We start from the raw sequence: 22,393 nt of genomic DNA on the forward strand, positions 1-22,393 counted from the left end.
GCCAAAAATTGTCTAAAGATGATGCATACACTGTGGTAGGCCCCCTCTGCGCATCAGCTGGCCAGCAGGGCTATATTCTTTAGTTCCTTTCCCAAGTTTGTAGTGCAAGGTGTTTGGTCTATATTGACATTGCTCCATGATGGTGTTTCTTCCACACCTTTCTGATGAAATGCCCATGATAACTTGGGAGTTCTCCTTGAGCATAGAGAACAAGTAACCTAAGCAAACATGATTTGTAGTAAATTTTTTGTTTCTTACAGGGCCCGCTAATTAATGAAGCTGCAGTGCAGAAGGTTAGTTCCTTGCTTTGTGTTTTCAATACAGTGTTCTCGTGATGCTGCAATTTGAAACATATCTTCTTTACAGTCTGACCATTTTTTATTTTATCTCACAGGTTGAAACATTTCTGGAAGATGCTATATCAAAGGTTATTTCAACCATCTCTATTATAACATGTGAATATAGCTACAGTCTCCAGTTCTGATTTTTCTTTTCAATCCTGCTTAGGACAAAACTGGTGTTTTTATATAATGTCATGATTCAGATGTGGGAAGTTGAATTAAGAGCCGTCTTAGGGAACTTTAGGTGAATGAAGTTTATGTTACTCTATTCCATTGTTAGACACCCTTCTCAATGTTACTGTATCCAAACCTTTTTTGTAAAGTAGATACAATTTCTGTGCACCGCAACACCCATATTTTTATGTCATTTCCAATTCCAGGTTTCAGATTTTTGAAGTTTAATCTGCAGGGCTTTATTTCTTTCCTGTTTTTGTACATTGATGTACTTTTTGAATTGTCACACTATAATTGACTTGTCATTGAGGGCGAGCCTAGGTAACAAGGGTAAGGTTGCTTCTTCATGATTAGAAGGCCATGGGTTTGAGTTATGGAAACGGCCTCTTTGTAAAGCAATCATAAGGCTGCATATGAAAAATAACTAGCAAAGCAGGGAGCCTCTTGCGCTGAGGACACTGCTTTTATAATTGACTTGTCTCAAGTAAAGCTTGTCAGATATAATTGGACTTTACATGTTGAGATTTTCGTTTGTTTCACTTGATACAAGTGAGGTAGGACAGTGTTTTTCTTTGACTTGATATTTTAAGTCAGCCATTTTCTCTCAATCTTGATGGTTGATATTTTAGTGATGCACATGCCTACTTTTCATTTAAATTTTCTCCATAATTAATGTTGGGAATAAAGCATGCCTTCCATGCTTGCATCCTAAGGTTGTCGTGATAGGATTGTACATGGGTTTTCATCTTTTCGGCATTTCACTTGGCTCAAATGTATTGTTTTTCTTTCTCTTGCCTTAGCTAGTTTATATCCCTTTTTTTGTGTCAAATTGTTGGTATAAATTTTTACAAGCTTTTGACTTTGCTACACCAACTGCCTTCTTTGCTTCTTTTTGGCCAAAATATATCTCTTTAGGTTTCTTTATTATGACACTTATGTAAAGTCTTGTAGCAAGCTCTTGTAGTTTTGATTTTTTCCTTGTACCTCTTTATTCCACAACTAAGACTCTTTGTGATTTGTGACTGTTCCCTTCGTGTTATAATTGGGATCACTGGCAGCCTTGTAATCCTCCAAGAAACCGATCAAACACCCCTCACAATCACTCACAACTCACCGGCCAACACACCACGACACAAACATATAATAAGGAACATAAATCAATCAAGAACAGAACAAGAAAGAAACATCAAACCATATGAGATGCAGCCTTTTATCCTGGTTCAAGCCAATTGAATTGGCTCTACATCTAGCAGTCTAACACCCTTCATCAAGAAGCCTTTATTCAGTAGAAATTGATCAGTACAAAACCCAAGCTCTCATACAATCCTATCGCTCAAGTACAATCCCTCATTCACTCCAAGAAAGCCCAAGAACTTATACACAAGCCTCACTTTCTCTAGAACATATACTCACAATAGCAACCGAGACCTTGAAAGAATATTGGGTCTCTCTAGACTGCCGCCTTACCCTCTTATTTATAGAAGAAGCGGAACCCCCATATAACTAATCAAATATGGGATATTACAGTTAGACTCCAAAAGATACAACAATTACACTTTGAGAAATAAAACTCTTAACTGCTTAAAATAAATCCAGTTGATAAATTTTCAAAGCTTTCACTGATCTCCTATCATCTATCTGGAGGCAAACACAACACTTCACTTCTCATAAAACCATTTTTCTTTCATTTTTAATAGTAGTAGCCATTTCAATCTTAAATTGTTTTTTTATTTGTTTTTCTCCATTTTTTGATGTGGGCGTCAACGATCATAACTAATGTTGAGTGGTTAGACATTCTCTTGATATAATTTTATGACCCTTACAACATAAACAGTTCTTGTCTCATAAGAAAGTATTCTATTTGGGTAGTTGATTAGCCATTTTTACGTGTGATTAACTGCTCGTCCTGTTTTTTAAACCTAGTGTTGGCTTATGATAAGCTCACATGCCATGGAAAAAATCTAAAATAGTTTTACCCTTATTATTTCTTCTCAAAATCCATACCCTTCACCCTCATTTTCATCTCTAAAATCATAAATCTTTCATAATACATGAATCCATAGCATGCTGCAGAGTAGCACTTGGAAGGAGAATGGATTTCTTCTTAATCTATGAGTATGACCTTTATATTTAGGAAACTGACTGTTCAATTATAAACTAGAGTTGTTCAACACTTCTTTGCTTGAAAGTTACAAGCATTGGAAGTTGAATGCTTGAGCCCTGATTATTTTGATCCCAACTGTTTGGGTTGGCCAATTGAATTGTATTCTAATATTGTGCTTTACCAAGGTCTATTTGGCTTCATGCTCTTTTAGAGAGTGGTTTTGTGGAAAACTGTAGTAAAGCTGTATGGATTATCATCCTGAATTCCAAAATCATACTTTTGTTTGAGAATTTCTAATCTCACAATTCTGTTATGTCCAGCCCCAAAATTTTCAGAACGACCACTCTTAACTCATGTAATTTTCACTCAGCCACTGCTAATCTTAGTTGTAACAGAATTTAATTGAGAAGGATGAGGTAAAGGAATAATGTCTTATATGGCAATGAATTTGACATAGTCATTGCCATAGAATGAACTTGGACAGGATTTTTAATGCAGTTATGCGTGTAGTAAACCTGTATGCTGGAAAGACTGGTATAGAAGAAAAGGTGAAGAGGCTCAAATGGAGCTAATTTAAAAAGCTGGAAAATATCCTGATATGGTTATTCTGTATGTGTACTTGAAACTGATTTGACTAAAGAAGCTGGCGAATTTCATAATCTCAAGTACCCGAAGTGGATTTGTTGTTGGGCCTTCTTTGGCCTTTCTTCCTTTGATGCACATATGTTTTTCTGTTTGTGTGGATATGGAGTACACCAATGCTCTAGTTTCTGCTGGGCCTTTCTATACATACCAAAGCAACAGAAGCATTTTCCTTCACCAAGGACTTAGTTTAGGTAGATGAAATTTCCTTGTTATGATGATGTTTGCTATTGCTGCTAAGTTATCCATTTTTTTAGTTCTCTCATGCTGTTTTGAGTGGCATATGCTGGGAAAGTTTTCTTTTCGCTAGTGCTCTTGTTGGTGAATTTGTTTATATGCTTTACTTAGAAACAAGCTTGTATTGGATCGGAAATTTCTGATGCAACAGTATGGTTTCTCTCATAATTTTCATTATTTTGTTTATTTATTTAATGCAAAGGGAGCAAAAGTCATCCTTGGTGGCAAGAGACATAGCCTTGGAATGACCTTTTATGAGCCTACAGTAATAACTGATGTGAAGAGTGACATGCTCATATCAAGGTAAACCTCTAGAAGCCAAATGATAACTGTAGTCAAGGTGTTGGCTGTTAAATGACTTGCATTTTATGTTGAGAGGGTGATGACCTGATATTATTATCTTGAGGGGGTGGGGACTTGACACGTGCTTGTGCAAAAAGTGGCTGCTTTTTATTCTTTATTACTTATAGTTCTAGAATTTCAAACAATGAGGTATATAAAACTTGTAGGTAGACACTGGTTTGATAAGCCTGTTCATGGTCACAAGTTAAACGTTCTCTTGCTCAAGAAAACCTATCTTAATTGTCAATATGTTGCATTGCATGATTGAATGAGATTGACTTAGCAAGCAGCTGGTCCTTTATAATTGATAGGATGGAGGTAGACTCAATTAGAACTAACTGTTGGCTTAATTTGAATCCTCATGCTGGATCCCTTATTCTTATTACCGGCAGCCAAAGCTTTTACTACTAAACCAAGTACTGTTCCCTGAAGAGTGTTTCATTTTTCAGATTCATATATTTTACTTGGATTTCTCAACTATTTTTTCAAGATGCATTTCAATATGTCAACAGAGAGATAAATGAGTAAATATAAATTTTAAACATCCAACATGGGAATTGAAGGACTTCTATATGATAGAACTTAGTTGTAATGAAGTACCAGGGGATGGCTTTACAATGCATTAAACCCCTATGCTATCATTTTCAAAAGAAGGGATATGCCACAATTAAACCCTCTAAAAGTCTGAATTGTGGTATAGACATTCAGTAGTTTAATGGTTTTATGGTAGTTCAGCTTCATAAATTGCTTCACTTGAAGTGAGAGCATTCTCTGTATAACTTGGTGATAAAGTTATGTGCTTGTACATTTCACCTTGAAGTGTATGGAGTCTAGCCAGAAACATGAGATGTATTCACTAATATTACCTGATGTGTATTGGTATTTGCATGGTTATTAGTTGCTTACACATGCTATCCTTGACATACATTCTAGTTTACTATCTAAAATACAGGGATAGGAATTTTAGCAGTAGTTATGCTGTATGGGACTATTCTAATTGGTGATGTTATCCTAGGACTATGCGGAATTACCCTTAGATGAAATATGCCTCTCTCAACACTCTCTACCCTTCCCAACAATAATAGGAATTGAAAACAGAAACATAAGCAATCAAAACAGAATGAAAATAAAACAAGAAACAATCAAACCACAAGTAGGCGCGGATTTATCCTGGTTCGGTTTCCTTTGAGGAAACCTACATCCAGCCTTCAAAGAGCCCTCCTAGCAGTCTTATTAAGGAGAAGAAAAACCAGTACAGCAGCAAGATCTCCCCCCTATTCTCGAGTACAAAAAATAACAACTTCTCTCCCAAGATTACAAAGCTAAAAACAGAATTCTAGCCTTCCTCTCAGAGAATACAATGTACTCGTTACAATAGAAGAGAATGGAATGGCCGCACACACCCGCTAACACTCTATTTATAGAGTGGGAGGTTATCACTAGAGAAGATATTAGATATTTACAGTTCAACCCCCCAAATTTCCACTAATTATAGTTTTGGATATAAACTTCTATCTAATTCTTCAATGGCCCTCTAGCACACTACCATCACTCACTGCTTTCACTTTTCTTCTTCTTATACCATATACTTGAGACAACATTTCAACAGGTGAATTACCTTTGTTGGACTGTTGACACCTTGGATGGATATGTAGGATATGGTGAGTATATGTATATTTGACATTCTGACATGGTTTGTTGGATAAACTCAACAAATATGTTATAATAGATACTATTTTTTTATTTAATGGAACTATTCATAGAATTCTCATTTTATGGATAAAATTTGTATGCGAGTTTACAAACACAATTTTTATTAGATTAATTCAAGAAGTATATAATTTTGAAATTTGTTGTGTCTCCTCATGTTCTTAGAGATGAATGAGTCTGTCTCTTCGAGACATACCTGCCTCCAACACTCATACCTGAGTCTGTATAACATAGAGAAAGTTTGTGTTGCTGATTGCAATTAAGCTTACAATTAGAGAACATAAGAATGATCTGTGGGGTGCTTGACAAATTAATATTCAAAAGTAGTTTAGTGCATAGATGTTAAAGGTGCGCCTAGGCGCAAGGCGACAGTTCGGTGCCTCAACTGGGTCGAGGTGACGCGTTTTTTGGGAGGCCCTCGCCTTGCACGGCGAGGCGTCAGGGTGTGTGAGACCTAGGTTTTATTTAAAACCTGGGCAACCCAAGTCGACATGTCAGCTTGTCACTCCCATCTTCCTCTTGACGTAACTCCCATCTTCTCTCTTTCCTTTCGACCTTCAAGCCAGCTGCCGAAAACACCTTGGAAGCCGCTAGAAACACCCTCCTCAAGCTGTCCAGTCATCAAAAACTCCCATCTTCTCCAGCACCATCCGCCGATTGGCCCGTTCTTCCTCTTCTCGTTGTCAAGCTGCGCCTGTCTCTCTTTATACGGTTGTTGTTTTCTTGTTGATTGGAGAAGTTTGTGGAAGTTGGAATTGTGTTGCAGCAGCCCAATCAATGTCATTGACAGCTTCCAAAACTAACCCAACATGGAATTACTTTAAAGCTGATCCTAATGATAGAATACCACCACATGTAAATTTTGTGGTAAAATAACAAAAGGTGGCATATTTTGGGCGAAACAACATCTTGTTGATGGTTTTAGGAATACTAAAGTTTGTCCAAAATGTCCTCCATCAGTAAAACAAGAGATTGGAGAGTACATGCAAAAGAAGAAGAATGACAGGGATAAGCGAAATGTGGCACCATTAGATGATGATTTTCAATTTGGTGAAGGGTATGATGATGATGAGGAGCCACCACAAAGTAGAAAAAGATCAAATGTATCTACCGGAAGTGGAAGCGGTACTGGTAGTGTTGGTAGTGTTAAAGAGCCAACACAAAAGGATCCACTTGATGTTTTTCTTAAATACCCAGAAGTTACTATGTTGAAAAGCAAGAGTAAAGGAAAGCAAACAAGGAAAGGAAGGCAAACGAGGTTGTGGATGTAAAGAGAATAGGGGATAGGATTATTATGGTGAAGGTTATTCTAGGAAGAATGACTATGAATATCTTTAGTACATATGCACCACAAGCGGGATTAGTTGAGGAGATAAAAGCAAAATTCTGGGAGGACCTAGAAGGACTCTTACAAATGAATATCAAGAGGAGAGAGAGTGATTATAGGAGGTGACTTAAATGGTCACGTGGGTAGAGACGGAAATGGCTATAGAGAGGTACATGGAGGGTATGGATTCGGGGAAATTAATAATGAGGGTAAGTCTATTCTAGATTTTGCAATGACATATGGGCTCATCATAACCAATACTAGGTTTAAAAAACGGGACGAACACTTAATCACATATAAAAATGTCACATCAAGCACCCAAATAGATTACTTCCTCATGAGACAAGATGACCGGGTATGTTGTAGGGATTGTAAGGTGATATCGGGAGAGTGTTTGACTACTCAACATAGACTTCTAGTACTTGACGTCCAAGTAAGAAATTGGAAGACAAAAAATCACATAAAACAAAATCCAAGAATCAGGTGGTGGGATTTAAAAGGGGAGAAACAACTAATCTTCAAAGAAAAATTAAGGGGTAAAAGAGAATGGAATGGAGAAGGACAAACAAATCAAATGTGGAGAGAAATGGCTAATGCCTTGAGAAGCACAGCAAAGGTAGTGCTTGGTGAGACAAATGGTAAAGCCCCTAACCTTAAGAAGTCTTGGTGGTAGAATGAAGAAGTACAATTGAAAATTAAAATAAGAAAAATTGCTATAAGGCTGTATATCAGTGCAACAATGAAGAAAATCAAAAAAATTACAAAGAATAAAAAGGGGCAGCAAAAAAAGCTGTTAGTGAAGCAAGGTCAAAAGCATACGAGAATCTATATAAACGACTTGATACAAAAGATGGAGAAAGGGATATATATAAATTAGCTAAAACAAGAGAAAGAAAAACAAGGGATTTAAATCAAGTGAAATGCATAAAAGATGAAAATCAAAATGTATTAGTGAATGAGGGAGCGATTAAGGAGATATGGAAGGAGTATTTCACAAAATTATTCAATGATGATGGCAACACAAGAGTTAGGTTGGGACATCTTAGTAACTCCGAAGGGAACGTGAGCTATACATTTTATCGACGCATAAGTCCAAATGAAATAAGACAAGTATTAAAAAAGATGAAAAATCATAAGGTGGTGGGACCGGATAATATACCAATAGAAGCATGGAAATGCATGGGAGAAGAGGGCATCTCCTGGCTAATGAAATTATTTAACGCGATTCTTAAATAAAAAAAAATTCCAGATGAGTGGAGGAAGAGTACTTTGGTCCTTATATATAAGAACAAATGAGATGTTCAAAACTGTGAAAATTACAGAGCAATTAAGTTAATAAGCCATACCATGAAACTCTGGGAGAGAGTAATAGAGCAGAGTCTCAAAAAAGAAACAGAGGTCTCGAAAAATCAGTTTGGTTTCATGCTTGGTAGGTTAACAATGAAAGCTATCTACCTACTGAGACGCCTAATGGAAAGGTATTGGGAGCATCAGAATGACTTACATATGGTGTTTATAAATCTAGAAAAGGCCTATGATAGTGTCCCTAGAGAAGTATTATGGAGGGTTTTAGAGAAAAAAGGAGTCCGAATAGCCTATATACAAGCCCTTAAGGACATGTATCATGGTGCAAAGACAAGGGTCAGAACATGCAGAGGGGATACTGAACCATTTAAAATTACAATAGGATTGCATCAAGGTTCTACACTAAATCCATACTTATTTGCTTTAGTAATGGTTGAACTCACTAAAGATATTCAAACAGAGGTGCCATGGTGTATGCTTTTTGCAGACGACATAGTGTTGGTGGATGAAACAAAAGGAGTGAACACTAAGCTTGAGTTATGGAGAAACAATTTAGAATCTAAAGGATTTAAATTAAGCAGAAAGAAAACAGAATATATGGAATGTAAATTTAGTAAGAATGCAAGAGTGGATGATGTTATAATAAAATTGGAAGACCAAATCTTACAAAGAAAAGATCATTTTAGATATTTGGGATCAGTGATTCAAAAAGATGGAGAAATTCACGAGGATGTCACACATAGAATTAAGGCAGGTTGGCTAAAATGGAGAAATGCATCGGGGGTGTTATGTGATTGTAAAATCCCATTAAAATTGAAAGGAAATTTCTATTGGACAGCTATAAGACCAATTTTGTTGTACGGCTCAGAATGTTGGGCAGTCAAATACCAGCATGAGCAAAAGACGAGTGTAGCGGAGATGAGGATGTTAAGATGGATGTGCGGCCATACAATGACGCAGCATGTAGCGCGAGTGTGAAGAAAACACACCAAAATAAACACTTGAAAGAGCAAACTTCAATGGCCGAAGCTTGGCTTTCAAGAAGACGCAAAAACAATACTGTTTTGCTAAGAAAACCCAAATAGGTTGCTGAAATTTGATTGATTAAAACTTGATTACAAACTCTAGATTCTAGGCATATTTATAGTATTTGGCTAATCCAAATCCATCTAATATTTGGAAAACAAAATCCAATTAGAATTCTAATAGAAATAAATCCTAAATAAAATTTAACTAGAATCCTAATAAAAATAAAACTCTAATCAAACATGAATTAGAATCCTAAATCAAGTAGAAACATGAAATAGAATCCTAAATCAAGTAGAAATATAAAGTAGAATCCTAAATCAAGTAGAATTCTAAAACTTAAGAAGTATTAAAATAACATTATGACACTACTATTTTGGTGATACTATTCCGGTTTAGTTGGGTCGGCCTTGGGCCGAGTCTTGATTGGTGACCGCATCATTCACCTTCACTTGAGAAAAATTCGACCTCGAATTTTGATCCTGTTTGGACAAATCCACATCCGATAAGTACGAAGAGATATTAGCCACTTTGAATGTTTAGAAATACCCATATGATTAGGCAAATCCACAACATAAGCATTGTCATTGGTCTTCTTTGGAATCTTGTAAGGACCATATTTCTTTGGCTTGAACTTGTTATGCTTTCCTGTTGGAATTCGTTCCTTCTTCAAAAAGATCATAACTTCATCTCCAATCTCAAATACCTTGTGCTTCCTATGCTTGTCAGCTGTTGCCTTATATTTCTTATTTGTGCAACTTTTGCTTGACATCTTCCTAAACCGCTTGAACTTTTCTGCTAAGAGAACATGAGCAAAGACATTCCTCCCCTTCTTAGCCATATCAGCATTGGCATGGGTCCAATCATCACCATGTTTGTTGCCTTCTGCCTCCATTGCATTATTACTGTTAGATTGAGGATGTTGAACCTTCCATCTTGAGCGCTTCTCTAATCTGGTAGATCTTATTGCCTTCGATTCAACCATGCCAGAGCTTGAATGAACTGTAGAAGGATTTGCTACCATGACCTCTATCTCCTTTACAGTCGCAAGTCGATCAGAAGAAACACCACCATCCTTGGGTTGCGAAGCAATGCTTGAGCCATCGGGACTGGAAAATACCCCAGTATGAGTCAATAACCTTGGAGTTTTTGTCATGTTAGCAACATAAATAAGACCTGAGTTTGCAAACGTTGAGGTTGCTGGCACAACATAATCTTCGAAATCAAGCTCCACTTTATAAGCTTTGGTTTGATTCTTTTCCACTATGGGTAACAAAGTATAACGCACACCTTCTTTCTCAAGCTGATATGTGTTCTTCCTACCCGAGTGCGTAGCATCCACATCAAATTGCCAAGGCCTCCCAAATAAAATATGGCAAGCATCCATATCAACAATATCACAATAGACTTCGTCGGAGTACTTACCAATAGAGAAAGGCACTCTGCAACGTTCATCCACATATATGCCACAAACTTCTTTGATCCATCCAATCATGTAAGGGCTTGGATGTTTTTCAGGAGTTAACTGCATCTTTGCCACCACATCTCTTCCTATGATGTTCTCTTGACTTCCACTATCAATAATCAACTCAAAGATTTTTCTTTTCACCGTACATCTCGTGCGAAAAAGCTTATGCCGTTGAGTAGTATCTTCATTCTTTTGAGATAGCATTAACTTCCTCACTACACAGGTATATTGCTCATGTCCATAATCTTCTTTGTCATCCTCCCCATCAGGCCCGCAATATACTTTCTCTTCAGCAACATCTTCCTCTTCCTTTTCTACAATGTTAACTCGAATGTTTCCCCCTGTTGTAGCCTTATTAGGGTTGACTGTATGGGGTGGATTGGAGGGTTGCGCTCCTTGAACCGACTTGCCTTTATCAAAAGCTGGTTGTTTATTTTCATTCCCACTATACCGACGATAGTTGTCATTACGAGATCTCTCACTCAACATTAACTCAGCCTTTAAAGCTAAGTTCCTTGCTTCTTGCACACTCAGAACCATCTGAACCCCAATTTTATCACGAATAGCAAGCTTCAATCCATTCAAGTAACGAGCTGCTTGTTGATTGTCACTTTCTGACAATTGGTTTCTCTCCGCCAATCGCAGAAACTCAGAGGTATATTCATTCACACTCTTCATTCCCTGTGCACATCTTTGATAAGTTTCAAACATATATTGTTCATAGTCAGGGGGCAAAAACCTACCTCTTAACAGCTGCTTCATTCGTCTCCATGTCTGAACTGGTTGTCGGCCTTCCCTCAATCTTGTTTCTCTTAATCGCTCCCACCAAACAGATGCACCGCCCTTCAATCTGTAAGCCACTAACTTTACTTGTCGTTCATCTGGGATCTCCATGTATTCGAAAAAACGGTCAACCTCAGTGATCCAATCCAGGAACCCCTCAATATCAAGATCTCCACTAAAGGTGGGAATATCAACTTTTAGTTTATACTCATCATTGCCCCAGTGGTTGTGCTGATGCGCATTCCTCCTAACCCCTCTACCACCAGGGTTAGCTATTGCTCGACCAAAATCATCCTCTTCATCGCTATCTTCAATCACTGGTCTTCTAGGATTAACAAGGACATGATTAATGGGTGGTCTTCCCGCTCCGGCTTGATTCACCCCATTATTCAGGTTCCTGTCATCATCAACTCGTAGTAAGGTGCCCAATTGGTTGCTATGTTGCTCCAATCGTTGCTGGATAGTACGAGTTACTTCCCGCTGTTCTTCGATTGCTCTCCAAACTGCGAACAACCCCTGATCATCGTCACGAGGCTGGTTGCTACCGTTACCTTCAAGATTGGCCATCTGATTGGTTGATTAACCGCTCTGATACCACCTGACGCAGCGTGTAGCGCGAGTGTGAAGAAAACACACCAAAATAAACACTTGAAAGAGCAAACTTCAATGGCCGAAGCTTGGCTTTCAAGAAGACGCAAAAACAATACTGTTTTGCTAAGAAAACTCAAATAGGTTGCTGAAATTTGATTGATTAAAACTTGATTACAAACTCTAGATTCTAGGCATATTTATAGTATTTGGCTAATCCAAATCCATCTAATATTTGGAAAACAAAATCCAATTAGAATTCTAATAGAAATAAATCCTAAATAAAATTTAACTAGAATCCTAATAAAAATAAAACTCTAATCAAACATGAAGTAGAATCCTAAATCAAGTAGAAACATGAAATAGAATCCTAAATCAAGTAGAAATATAAAGTAGAATCCTAAATCAAGTAGAATTCTAAAACTTAAGAAGTATTAAAATAACATTATGACACTACTATTTTGGTGATACTATTCCGGTTTAGTTGGGTCGGCCTTGGGCCGAGTCTTGATTGGTGACCGCATCATACAAGAAAAGATAAAATTAGAAATGAAGTTATTCATAATAAGGTAGGAGTAGTGTCAATAGAGGAGAAGATGAGAGAGACTAGACTAAGATGGTTTGGTCATGTGAAAAGGAGACCAAGAGACGCTCCTGTGAGGAGAATGGATGAAATGGAACAATTAGTAAAAAAAAGAGGTAGAGGTAGACCTAAGAAGACTTTGAGAGAAACATTAAAGTTTGATATGAAGTGTATGGACATCAATGAAGATATGACAAAAGATAGAAATACATGGAAGTCTAGAATTCATGTAGCCGACCCCACATAGTGGGATAAATGCTGGATATGTTGTTGTTGTTGTTTGTTGTAGCTTCATACTAAACAGAGAAACATGCTCGATCAACTTTGTTTAAATGACTTGGTGTTTGTGAAATACAATAGAGCATTGAGGTGTCGGTATCAAATGCGCGATATCATTGACCCTATCATATTGACCCACATTGATGAAAGCAATGAATGGTTGATTGGAAAGCTTGATGAGGAGAATGATAAAGATGATGAAATTGTTTTTCCAGATTATGTTGGGGATGGGTTGACATGGAGTAATGTCGTTGTGGTTGTAGGAGTTGGAGAGCCTAGTTATCGATTTAGAATTAAACAAACTCGATCACAATCGGGTTCAAATTCGGCTTCAACTTCAAAGCGACGAGTAACTTAGGAGATTGAAAAGGAGGAGGAAAGTGAGATAGAGACCGAAATGATGAAGACTTGGAAGAGGGAGGAGAATTGGGAGAGGAAGAAGAAGATGAAGGGGTGATTGAAAGGGATGATGAAGATATCGACCTTGATGTTGATGATCTTCTCAATGATGATTGATTAAAACTTCTGTATTGATTGTGGATTTGTAGTGTTTATATATTTGTTTAGAACTTTGCATGATGATTGATACTTGTTTGAGTTTGAACTTTGATGATATTTCTAGTTTAGAATTTGCATAATGAATTAATCAACTTTGATGTTGTTAGTTTAGAATTTGAAGATGATGAATCATGAATGATATGCATGTGTTATTATTGATAATTTGATAGTTGTTTATGATTTTACAAGATTTTGAGATTTTTTTTCCTAAAAGGTGCTCTTTACTTTGCAAAGGCGCACCTCGCCTTGTGTGCCTCAGGCTCCAGGACCTTTGCACTTTGATGCGCCTATCGCTTTTCAGAAATATGGTTTAGTGATCTGAATTTGTGAATATTGTTATATAATGCCTTGTTCAGAGCTTAGTACCTAAAATAGCGATAATTGGTCATGTGCTGTAGTGCTGGACTATCACGTGGTCTTAGATGTGGCAATTGCCAAGTTCATTAGGCAAGTCCGTAAAGCATTTTGAGAGATCTTAGATTCCTGAGTTTGCACACAAGGAAGTCGGATTGTAACAGGGAAATTCAGTAAAAGAAACAGCACAACAGTGCAATTGACAAGAAAGTTTTTAAAAATTTATGTTGAAAGCAAGAAGTGAAGAGTATAATTTAGTCTTGAGGGAACTTTAACACTCAAGTTCCCTATAACAGTATTATGAGCCTTTTTAAACGAGTATTGGACTTTGTGTTGTCAACAACACATGCATATCTTTTCCCACAATTACAGTTTCTTGGCTAGATGGCAAAAGTAAGCATATGAGGCATATCAAGGAAGCAAGCATGTCCCACTTGAGGTGGCTAAGCTGAAAAATGAGGTGTGCTTCTCGTGGGCTAACACTTTGAGGCATTCTTCTAATGTCTTTTTAGGCACTTCCCAGGCCCTTTAGAAGCACCACTAGTTTTTCAGCACACGAATCATCATTGGACATAGTGGCATGGCTCATGAGAGCAGGTCACAAATCCATGTTATCTTCATTCTTGTTAAAAGGAGTTTAGACGTGGGTCTCCTTTCTCAAAAGCATTTAATATATTAATTGGTTCCAAACCCAGATGAAGGAGGGGGGGTTGTGTTAGGTAGTCGACAACTAACTTGAAACTTGTCAAATCAAATATTATGAATTCTAGACAAATGTGAAAATTATTGGGGATTAACTCCGTTAGCAAGGTGTAGTATTGTCTAAAATGAGCTAGGGCCACTGCATCAATGCCTAGACATAGTGTTAAGCTTGCAATAGTTCTCACATTTTCATGGATGAATGTGAGTAAAAAAAAGTTAATTCAGGATCATAGATCAAGGATTTGTTAACGGAATAGTTAAACTTGGACAGAAAAATCTATGGAAGTGGTAGACATGATGATTAGGAAAACTAATATTATGTCCTCCAATGGACTAGATGAGTTGGAGAGAAGGCTAGAATGTTGATAGTATGGATATATCTTTGGTACTTAGGGAAGGATTGTGCAAGGAATGGAATGGAGATTATTATGGATAAGACTTTAAAAGATTGGTTAGTAGATTTGAAGAGAATAGGAGATGTGATTATTGCAGTTAAAGTTGTTCGAGGAGAAGATATTATGAATATTGTTAGTACACCATAAGTTGGGTTAAGAGAAGAGATAAAGAGAAAATTTGGAGAGAAGATTCATTTTAGGAGATGAGTTAAGAGGCCATGTGTGCACAAATGAATTGGCATATGAGATATGATCAAGTTGGTGTAGTCTTGTAAAGCAAAGATCCACAGAGGCTTCTGTAAGGAGAGTGGATAGAAATGATGAGGTCTTTTAGTAAAACAGGTAGAGGAAGATAAAAACAAAAAAACTTAGCAGGAAACTTTAGGCATGACATGGGTTTTAAGGGACTTATAGAAGATATGGTCATAGATAGAGATGATTGACAAGTTAGAATTCATGCAACCGATGTCACATAGTGGGATTAAGGCTCCATATGTTGTTGTTTTATTACTTACCAATTAACTAAAAAAATAACTCTTCAGGGTTGTCACAAAGGTTCATTCCTTTTTTCTACTCACAGTGACATTGATGCCTGTTCTGTCATCGTGTTTTCTGGTTCCAGAGAGTGTGACCATTATCTTATGAGTTATGGTGGTAACTAGTCTTAGTAGTTGTTGCTTTTGGCCTATAGGTTATAGGTGTTCACAGTCATATGCAGTTCTTGATCCAATTATGAATGCTCAAATATTTCACTCACATAAGCATGAAACATAGTTTTATATTTTCTTACCTTATACATGACATTTTATATGCTTCTCAACAGGGAGGAAGTATTTGGACCTGTTGCCCCGCTTTTGCGGTTTAAAACTGAAGAGGAAGCAGTTCAAATTGCTAATGACACAAATGCAGGTTTCGTCCCAAACCATTGCCATATCTTGATACAACATAAGAATCATAAAACACTCTCTCTTCCCTAATTAATCTGTGTTGAAATATTATGACAAATGAAATCTGTTTATGGTAGCTCTGCATATTTATGATAACTCTGCATATACGTTCTGAATTTGTAAAAGGTTTTATCCAGGATCTGTTTGTAAATAGATCGAGAAATTGAGATACACGTCTCATTATACTTTCTTAATGTCTATACCTTCAGGCTTAGCTGCATATGTTTTCACATCAAATATTCAACGTTCTTGGCGGGTCTCTGAGGCTCTTGAATATGGAATTGTTGGAGTCAATGAAGGAATAGTTTCTACAGAGGTATGCCTATTCCCGTTATCCTCAACAGGCACCTGGGCGTTGGCTTAGTGCCAATTTAATTTCCTTGCAGGTGGCACCATTTGGAGGTGTTAAACAGTCAGGTCTTGGACGGGAAGGTTCCAAGTACGGGATGGATGAATATTTGGAAGTAAGTATATCCAAAACACTTTATCTTCCCCATTGTGCTAGTGGAAGGAGGTGTGATCCTTGCCACTAACGTACAAATTGTTCATTGAGTGCAGAAATATATGTATGAGCCCAAGGCTTCAGGAAGTTTCTGTTAGTTGATGCATTTTCACTACTTGGATTGTTTTGCCGCCTTACCTTCATTACTGACTATATGATTATATCTAGAAGCTCAACATCTTCAGTAAGCTTCTGTGTTTTATTGCCATTAGCTTAGTCCGTCTCGTGTCTTTGTTTGCAGATGAAATATATCTGCTTAGGAAATATGCTGAGTAATTGACATCAGAGGTTTGTACATTTGACTACTGTCAAGCTTCTAGTACAAAGTAATGGGTCCAATATGTTCCTCTAACGACTACAAAGATTTCGTAAAATATGTATGATCACGAATGCAGATTGCATCAGTGGCTTCAAACCATCTGGTCCTGAAGTTGTTTGGTGAAGAAAATGCTATCTCGAGCCTCAGAGTTGGGATAAAACGAGCTTTCGGATGGAGACTTGCTGTGGGGATCTGAATAACTTCCACTTGTATTTAAATAAGTCCACATGCTTTTCTGTTGTAAACCCCTTTTCCCCACCCTTTGTTAACTGTAAAATTTAGATTTTGAGCAGTTGTTTAAGAAGTTAAGAACGCATGCCCGGCGTCTAAATTAGACAAATTGGACAATCATCAGACATTGTTTGGTGTGTTCAGTGGTAGTAAGTTTGGGATCTCTAAGATTGCCACTATTGCAAACTCGTTTTTGCCCACTGGAAGCATTCAAAATCTAACATAACCAGTCTGAGCGCTGGAATAATAAATTAATAATTATGCTCTCTTAAACACACACACAAGGAGAAAGATGATTGCCAATTATAGTATGCATATTCTTCTTGTTTTCTCTTTCCATATATATATATATATATATTAATTTTTGTTGATGTGCCCTAAAGTTTTGTGGCTCCCAAAAGCAGGAATCAGATTCTTAATTGGTGCCGACTTCTTCCATACAAGTGAAACGCAAAGGATGGTCACTTGGCTGGCTTGCATCACTCAGCTCGGATCATATCAGGCTGTATGGTTACGATTTTATGGGGGGTCTTTTTCAAGGTTTGGCATGAATTAGGAGTTATTTAGCTCAAATATTGATGGAGAGATACGAATCATTTCATTTTTTTTATTCTTTTTTACTAAGACATACATACATTCACCACGGTTCGAATTGGGCAAACAAATTGTTAAATGAATAATAAAATTTGATATACTAGAGTGATTTAGATTGTATATATGAATCATAAGAAGCCATATATTATGTTTATGTATGTGTCTATAATGATATATCAAAAAAGGGGGGGGGGGGGGGGGGGGGGCGAAAACAAACAATGTATTAAATGTAGTGGAGGGCATGCATGCATGCATGTGGGATGGTGGTTGGTGCATGGTGAAAAATATTCTGGTTTGGAAAAATGGAGATGGGATGAGAGGCGTGGGTCCCACAAGTACACCAGCCAAAGGAAGGAAGAATATATTCATTGTTGAGGAATAAATTCTGCTAAAGGGATATAAAGATGGATGCTTGAGATTTAAGCAAACATCCATTTGCCCTTAAAATCTTCTTAAGCCAACTCAACTCAACTCACCTCACTTTTTCCTTCATTTCACAACCAATTAATTCCAACTAAAGGTTAAACCTCCACTTTTTGCTTTGCTTTGCTTTGCTTACCTTTGTTTTTATTTTTATTTAAAATATATTCTATTTATTTATATATATGGACAACTAAGTCTACATTATATTCTATTGCGCCCGCCCTTCATTTGCCAACGGAATCTCTCCCTCCTATTCTATTATTAACTACATTATTATTATTATTATTCTGTATAATTTTACTGTTTATATAATAAAATCAAGTGGTGTCGCAGAGTATAAGAATTAAGAAGATGACATGTAATAAAAATTACTCAAAATTCTCGCATACTATATATAATGTGAATCATAATTTTGATATGATTTTAAAATTGAAGTGTATATGAAGTTCGAATTAATTAATAATGTTATATGTGAAAACTTAGAAGAGAATGGAGGAATGGTAAGAGATTATTATAAAGGTTAATTTAAGCCTCTCAAGAGTGAACTCCTATATATATAATTTTTTGTATGTTTAGTTGGGGTAACAAATTATGAATTATTGTTTATATGTAATGAATTTGCATAATATTATGCACTCAAAAGAGTGGCTGCAGATTTCATCAACTGAAAATGGTAGTAATAATCATAATAGTAATAATATAGGTGGCATGCAATCATTGGTGATTATGCTAATAAAATAGAAAAAAATAAAGTGCCATGCATATGCATGCATGCAATTAATGGGTGATTTGATAGGAGAGATGGGGGGGGGGGGGGGGGGACGAGATCTTTGTGCATGGTGATGATGATTGCACATGACATGGAGACATCCCCCGATTATATATATATATATGTGTGTGTGTGTGTGTGTGTAGAAATTAATAAGGCTGTAAAATATATATATTAATGTATATTGGTCTTAAAAGACTGCAATTACAAAGCCATGATCGAGGACTACTGCTTTCAAATATTTTGAAAGGGAATCTTCCATTGATTGTCAAAGAAGAAAGAACTAATACCATTTCAGATTGGACTCAAATTCAATATATATATATATACATATATATATTTAGAGAGAGAGAGAGAGAGAGAGAGCGAGAGAGCTTGTAAGCTAGCTAGCTTTATGTATAATGTTCACATCAAGCATCCTTTCTTTTTAGCAGATTGGGAGGGATATATGGGGGCCTGATGTGAAGGTTTCAGGGTTTGACTCTTTTCCTATAAATTAGTTGTCTTACATGTTTTGATTTCGATCTGCAGGTTTGGATGAGAGAATGACATTAATTTATATATATATATATATATATGATCATCAGCTCTCTTGCAATCATAAAATTCAATCAAGAACCATTTTTGGATGATTTTATATGAACAAATTAAAATAATGCTTAATTTAATTTTATTAAATTAACACTCTTTTATCTTAATTTATAATATATTAAGAATAAATTGAACCCGCACCCTTTTATATATATATGATTTTTTTAAGGTACGTATTTGATGTGTGTGTGTTATATATATATTTGCATAGATCCTCTCCACTAAATAATTAAGTTGCCTTTCACGTTAGATTTGAATTATGAAAAAATAAAATAATTCATAAAAAAATTTGTGAAAAAATATTAAAATTACACGGGATCTGAATAAAATTTAATTAATAAAAAAAATGTATAACATTGGGAAAGGGATCAGTTTAATTAAGGACAATGTTATATTCCAGAAAAGGACCAAAGAATGAGGCCCCAGCGACGCTCCTGGCTTTATAGAGAAGGAGAAGAAGAAGAAGAAGCCATGCATAGAGCAATATATATATATATATATATATATATATATAAAAGGGGTCCCCTCCCATCTGCGTTCCATGAAAAGAAAGAAAAGAAAGAAAGCTCCAAAATATAGATGGGAAGCTTTAGATATATGCATTCTCACATAAAATGCCAACCACAGACACTTCTAAAGTTGCTTCCATGTTTATTTTGTTCCCTTGTGCTTTTTTCCCCATTTATCAAAGGGCTTTTGATGTTACGCATGTCCAACTGTTTCGAGAAAAGAAAAATACAATTATTTGTATATATATATATATATATGGTCCAATTAAAATGATTTTTTTTTTATTTCCTATTGCATACATATCATGAAAACTTACAATAAACGGCTGCCCTGCACTGAGAGAATTCAAACCAGAAGCCTAGAGTCTTGGGGTTTGAAATGAAAAATAATTGTTTGGTATGCAGAATAAAATTAAATTAATTGTATGCATTTTGTCAACCTCTAATAATCTTTACAATGATGTGGGAGTCTTATATATTTATTGGCATTTGTTTATGGCAGAAGCCAAACCAATAATTAATATTTATTCTTCTATATAGGTTAGAGGTTAAACCTAAATAAGCATAAACATAAAATTATAGTTTTAGTTAGTCCTAACCATTCCCTAACCCCTTTTTTGTTTTAATGAAAATTTACAGTTATTAATTTTTAAATATGAACTGGGTAAATTAATTTTCTTGTCACAAAGTGTACAAAAATAAACATGCAAAAAGTTATATATAAATAGACCAGTCTTTAAAAAGATTTGCATATTCTCAAGAAAGAGTAATAGTCTTTTACTATCAAATCAAAGGCTTTTTTGATGGAAATGAAAATCTTCTTTCATTTTGTATTAATGAAAATTAAAGATTTGTCACATAAAATATGTGAAAATATGTTTTCTTACAAAAATAAATGTCTTTTTGTAGATGTATTAGCAACATATATTTCCTTTTTGTCTTTTCACAAACCCTATCTCCAAACTTTGCATTAAAATAATCGGAAATGCTAGAAAGATTCATCTATACTTATCAAAAAAAAAAAAAAAACTTCTCCCATAGTTTTAAAATAATCTTCAAATATCATCATTATAGTCAAGAAAAGGAAAAACTTGGAAGTTATGGGCTACGAACCCTACATGATGCATGATTATTCAAATGAATATTGATCAAGAGGGAGGACCCTTGCAATCATAAAGTTTGCTGGCAATTATTAAGACACTTTTGGTTGGTGTGATATAATGCAGATAATTATTGTTCCCTTATTAGCTACAATTCAGTAATAACACGAACAAGTACTATAGGATTATATATGTGTTACAGTAACACTGAATTTTACTATAGTTACATAATAATCATATTTTTTACGAGATAAATATAACTATTTTTATGTTTGCTCTTTCACTCGGTTTTATTTTCATCTATGGCTCGATCTCCTTTTTTTTTTTTCCTGTTATTTTTGGGGTCTGTGATTGTAAAGGGATGGACCTCCCTTTCAGTTGTTTGTCTAGCTTTCAGCCTTAATCTCAATGTTAGTGGAAAAAAAAAACTAAACTAAAATAATATAATACTATAATTATATTAATATTAATGCCATGGCATTTAGTTGGTCTACAGACACCAATACACCCAAGAAATTAAATTTAACATGAAACAGGAACAGTGAGAACATGGCATATGTACATGTATATATACGTATATATATTAATTACAATATATATTAATATGAAATTAATTATAATATATATGTATATGTATATGTATATGTATATGTATGTATATTTGATTGTACCATACATATGTATATGTATGGTACTGTGGAAAGCTTTAGAGGGCAGATGAAGAATATATAAGGCTTTGTACAAAGATATACTTTCTTCTTTAATAGTAGAAGATACAGAGAGAACAGAGAAGATGTATATACTATATACTCCACTCTCTCTCTCTCTGAGATCTACTATAAGTACGTACACTCTTTTTAAGTACCATTCTGTGATTCTTTTCTTGAGTTGTGCTACATGCATAATCAAGCATAATTGTTCTGTTAAAATGGATTTTATATATTTTTCGGGTGGAAAATAATGTTGTTTTAAAATATCATATAGAAAATTAAAATATATAACCTAACGGAATTTTTGTACAGAAGGATCAAGGAAAAATATTGGCACGTCTATTTCAAATACATTTATTTGGAAAATTAAGAAGAATACTATATCATATATAGTAACTTATGAAATATAAATGATAGAAAATCATATCATTAATTATCATTTATACCTGGCCAACAAAAAGAAAATCGTTTATAATTTTGTTCATCCACACAGTCATTACCCATCAGATGTGTACTCTCTATGTATATGTATGTATACGAGGAATCACCTATAGACATGCAAGTCTGAATTCTGGGTAAATTATATAATATTGTTCATTTTTTTTTTTTTTTTTGGGGGGGGGGGGGGGGGGAGAGAGAGGGGGAGTATCTTTAGACAAAGGAACATAAAAATATTAGGGTTAGAGGATACTTTAAATCTTTAGTAGTAGTAAGACTTGAAACTTCTTTAGTGTTAGGGTTGGGGTTGGGTTGTCCCCCCATTTATACTTGTTTTATATA

The 22,393-nt window shown here is 35.6% G+C and overlaps 1 protein-coding gene across 1 annotated transcript in view; it reads left to right on the top strand.

The window, feature by feature from the left end:
- LOC127811008 (succinate-semialdehyde dehydrogenase, mitochondrial) overlaps window positions 1-17,105 on the top strand; it is a 62,405-nt gene extending 45,300 nt beyond the window's left edge. The window contains exons 14-21 of the mRNA XM_052350685.1: window positions 261-293; window positions 395-427; window positions 3,701-3,801; window positions 15,742-15,827; window positions 16,075-16,181; window positions 16,252-16,329; window positions 16,609-16,655; window positions 16,763-17,105. Coding sequence (XP_052206645.1) covers window positions 261-293; window positions 395-427; window positions 3,701-3,801; window positions 15,742-15,827; window positions 16,075-16,181; window positions 16,252-16,329; window positions 16,609-16,647 — 477 coding nt within the window. The 3' untranslated portion in view covers window positions 16,648-16,655; window positions 16,763-17,105. The remainder of the gene's footprint in view (window positions 1-260; window positions 294-394; window positions 428-3,700; window positions 3,802-15,741; window positions 15,828-16,074; window positions 16,182-16,251; window positions 16,330-16,608; window positions 16,656-16,762) is intronic.
- Window positions 17,106-22,393: the final 5,288 nt, after the last annotated feature.

Source organism: Diospyros lotus, chromosome 10 (genome assembly GCF_014633365.1).
Source record: "Diospyros lotus cultivar Yz01 chromosome 10, ASM1463336v1, whole genome shotgun sequence".
Taxonomy (NCBI): Eukaryota; Viridiplantae; Streptophyta; class Magnoliopsida; order Ericales; family Ebenaceae; genus Diospyros; species Diospyros lotus.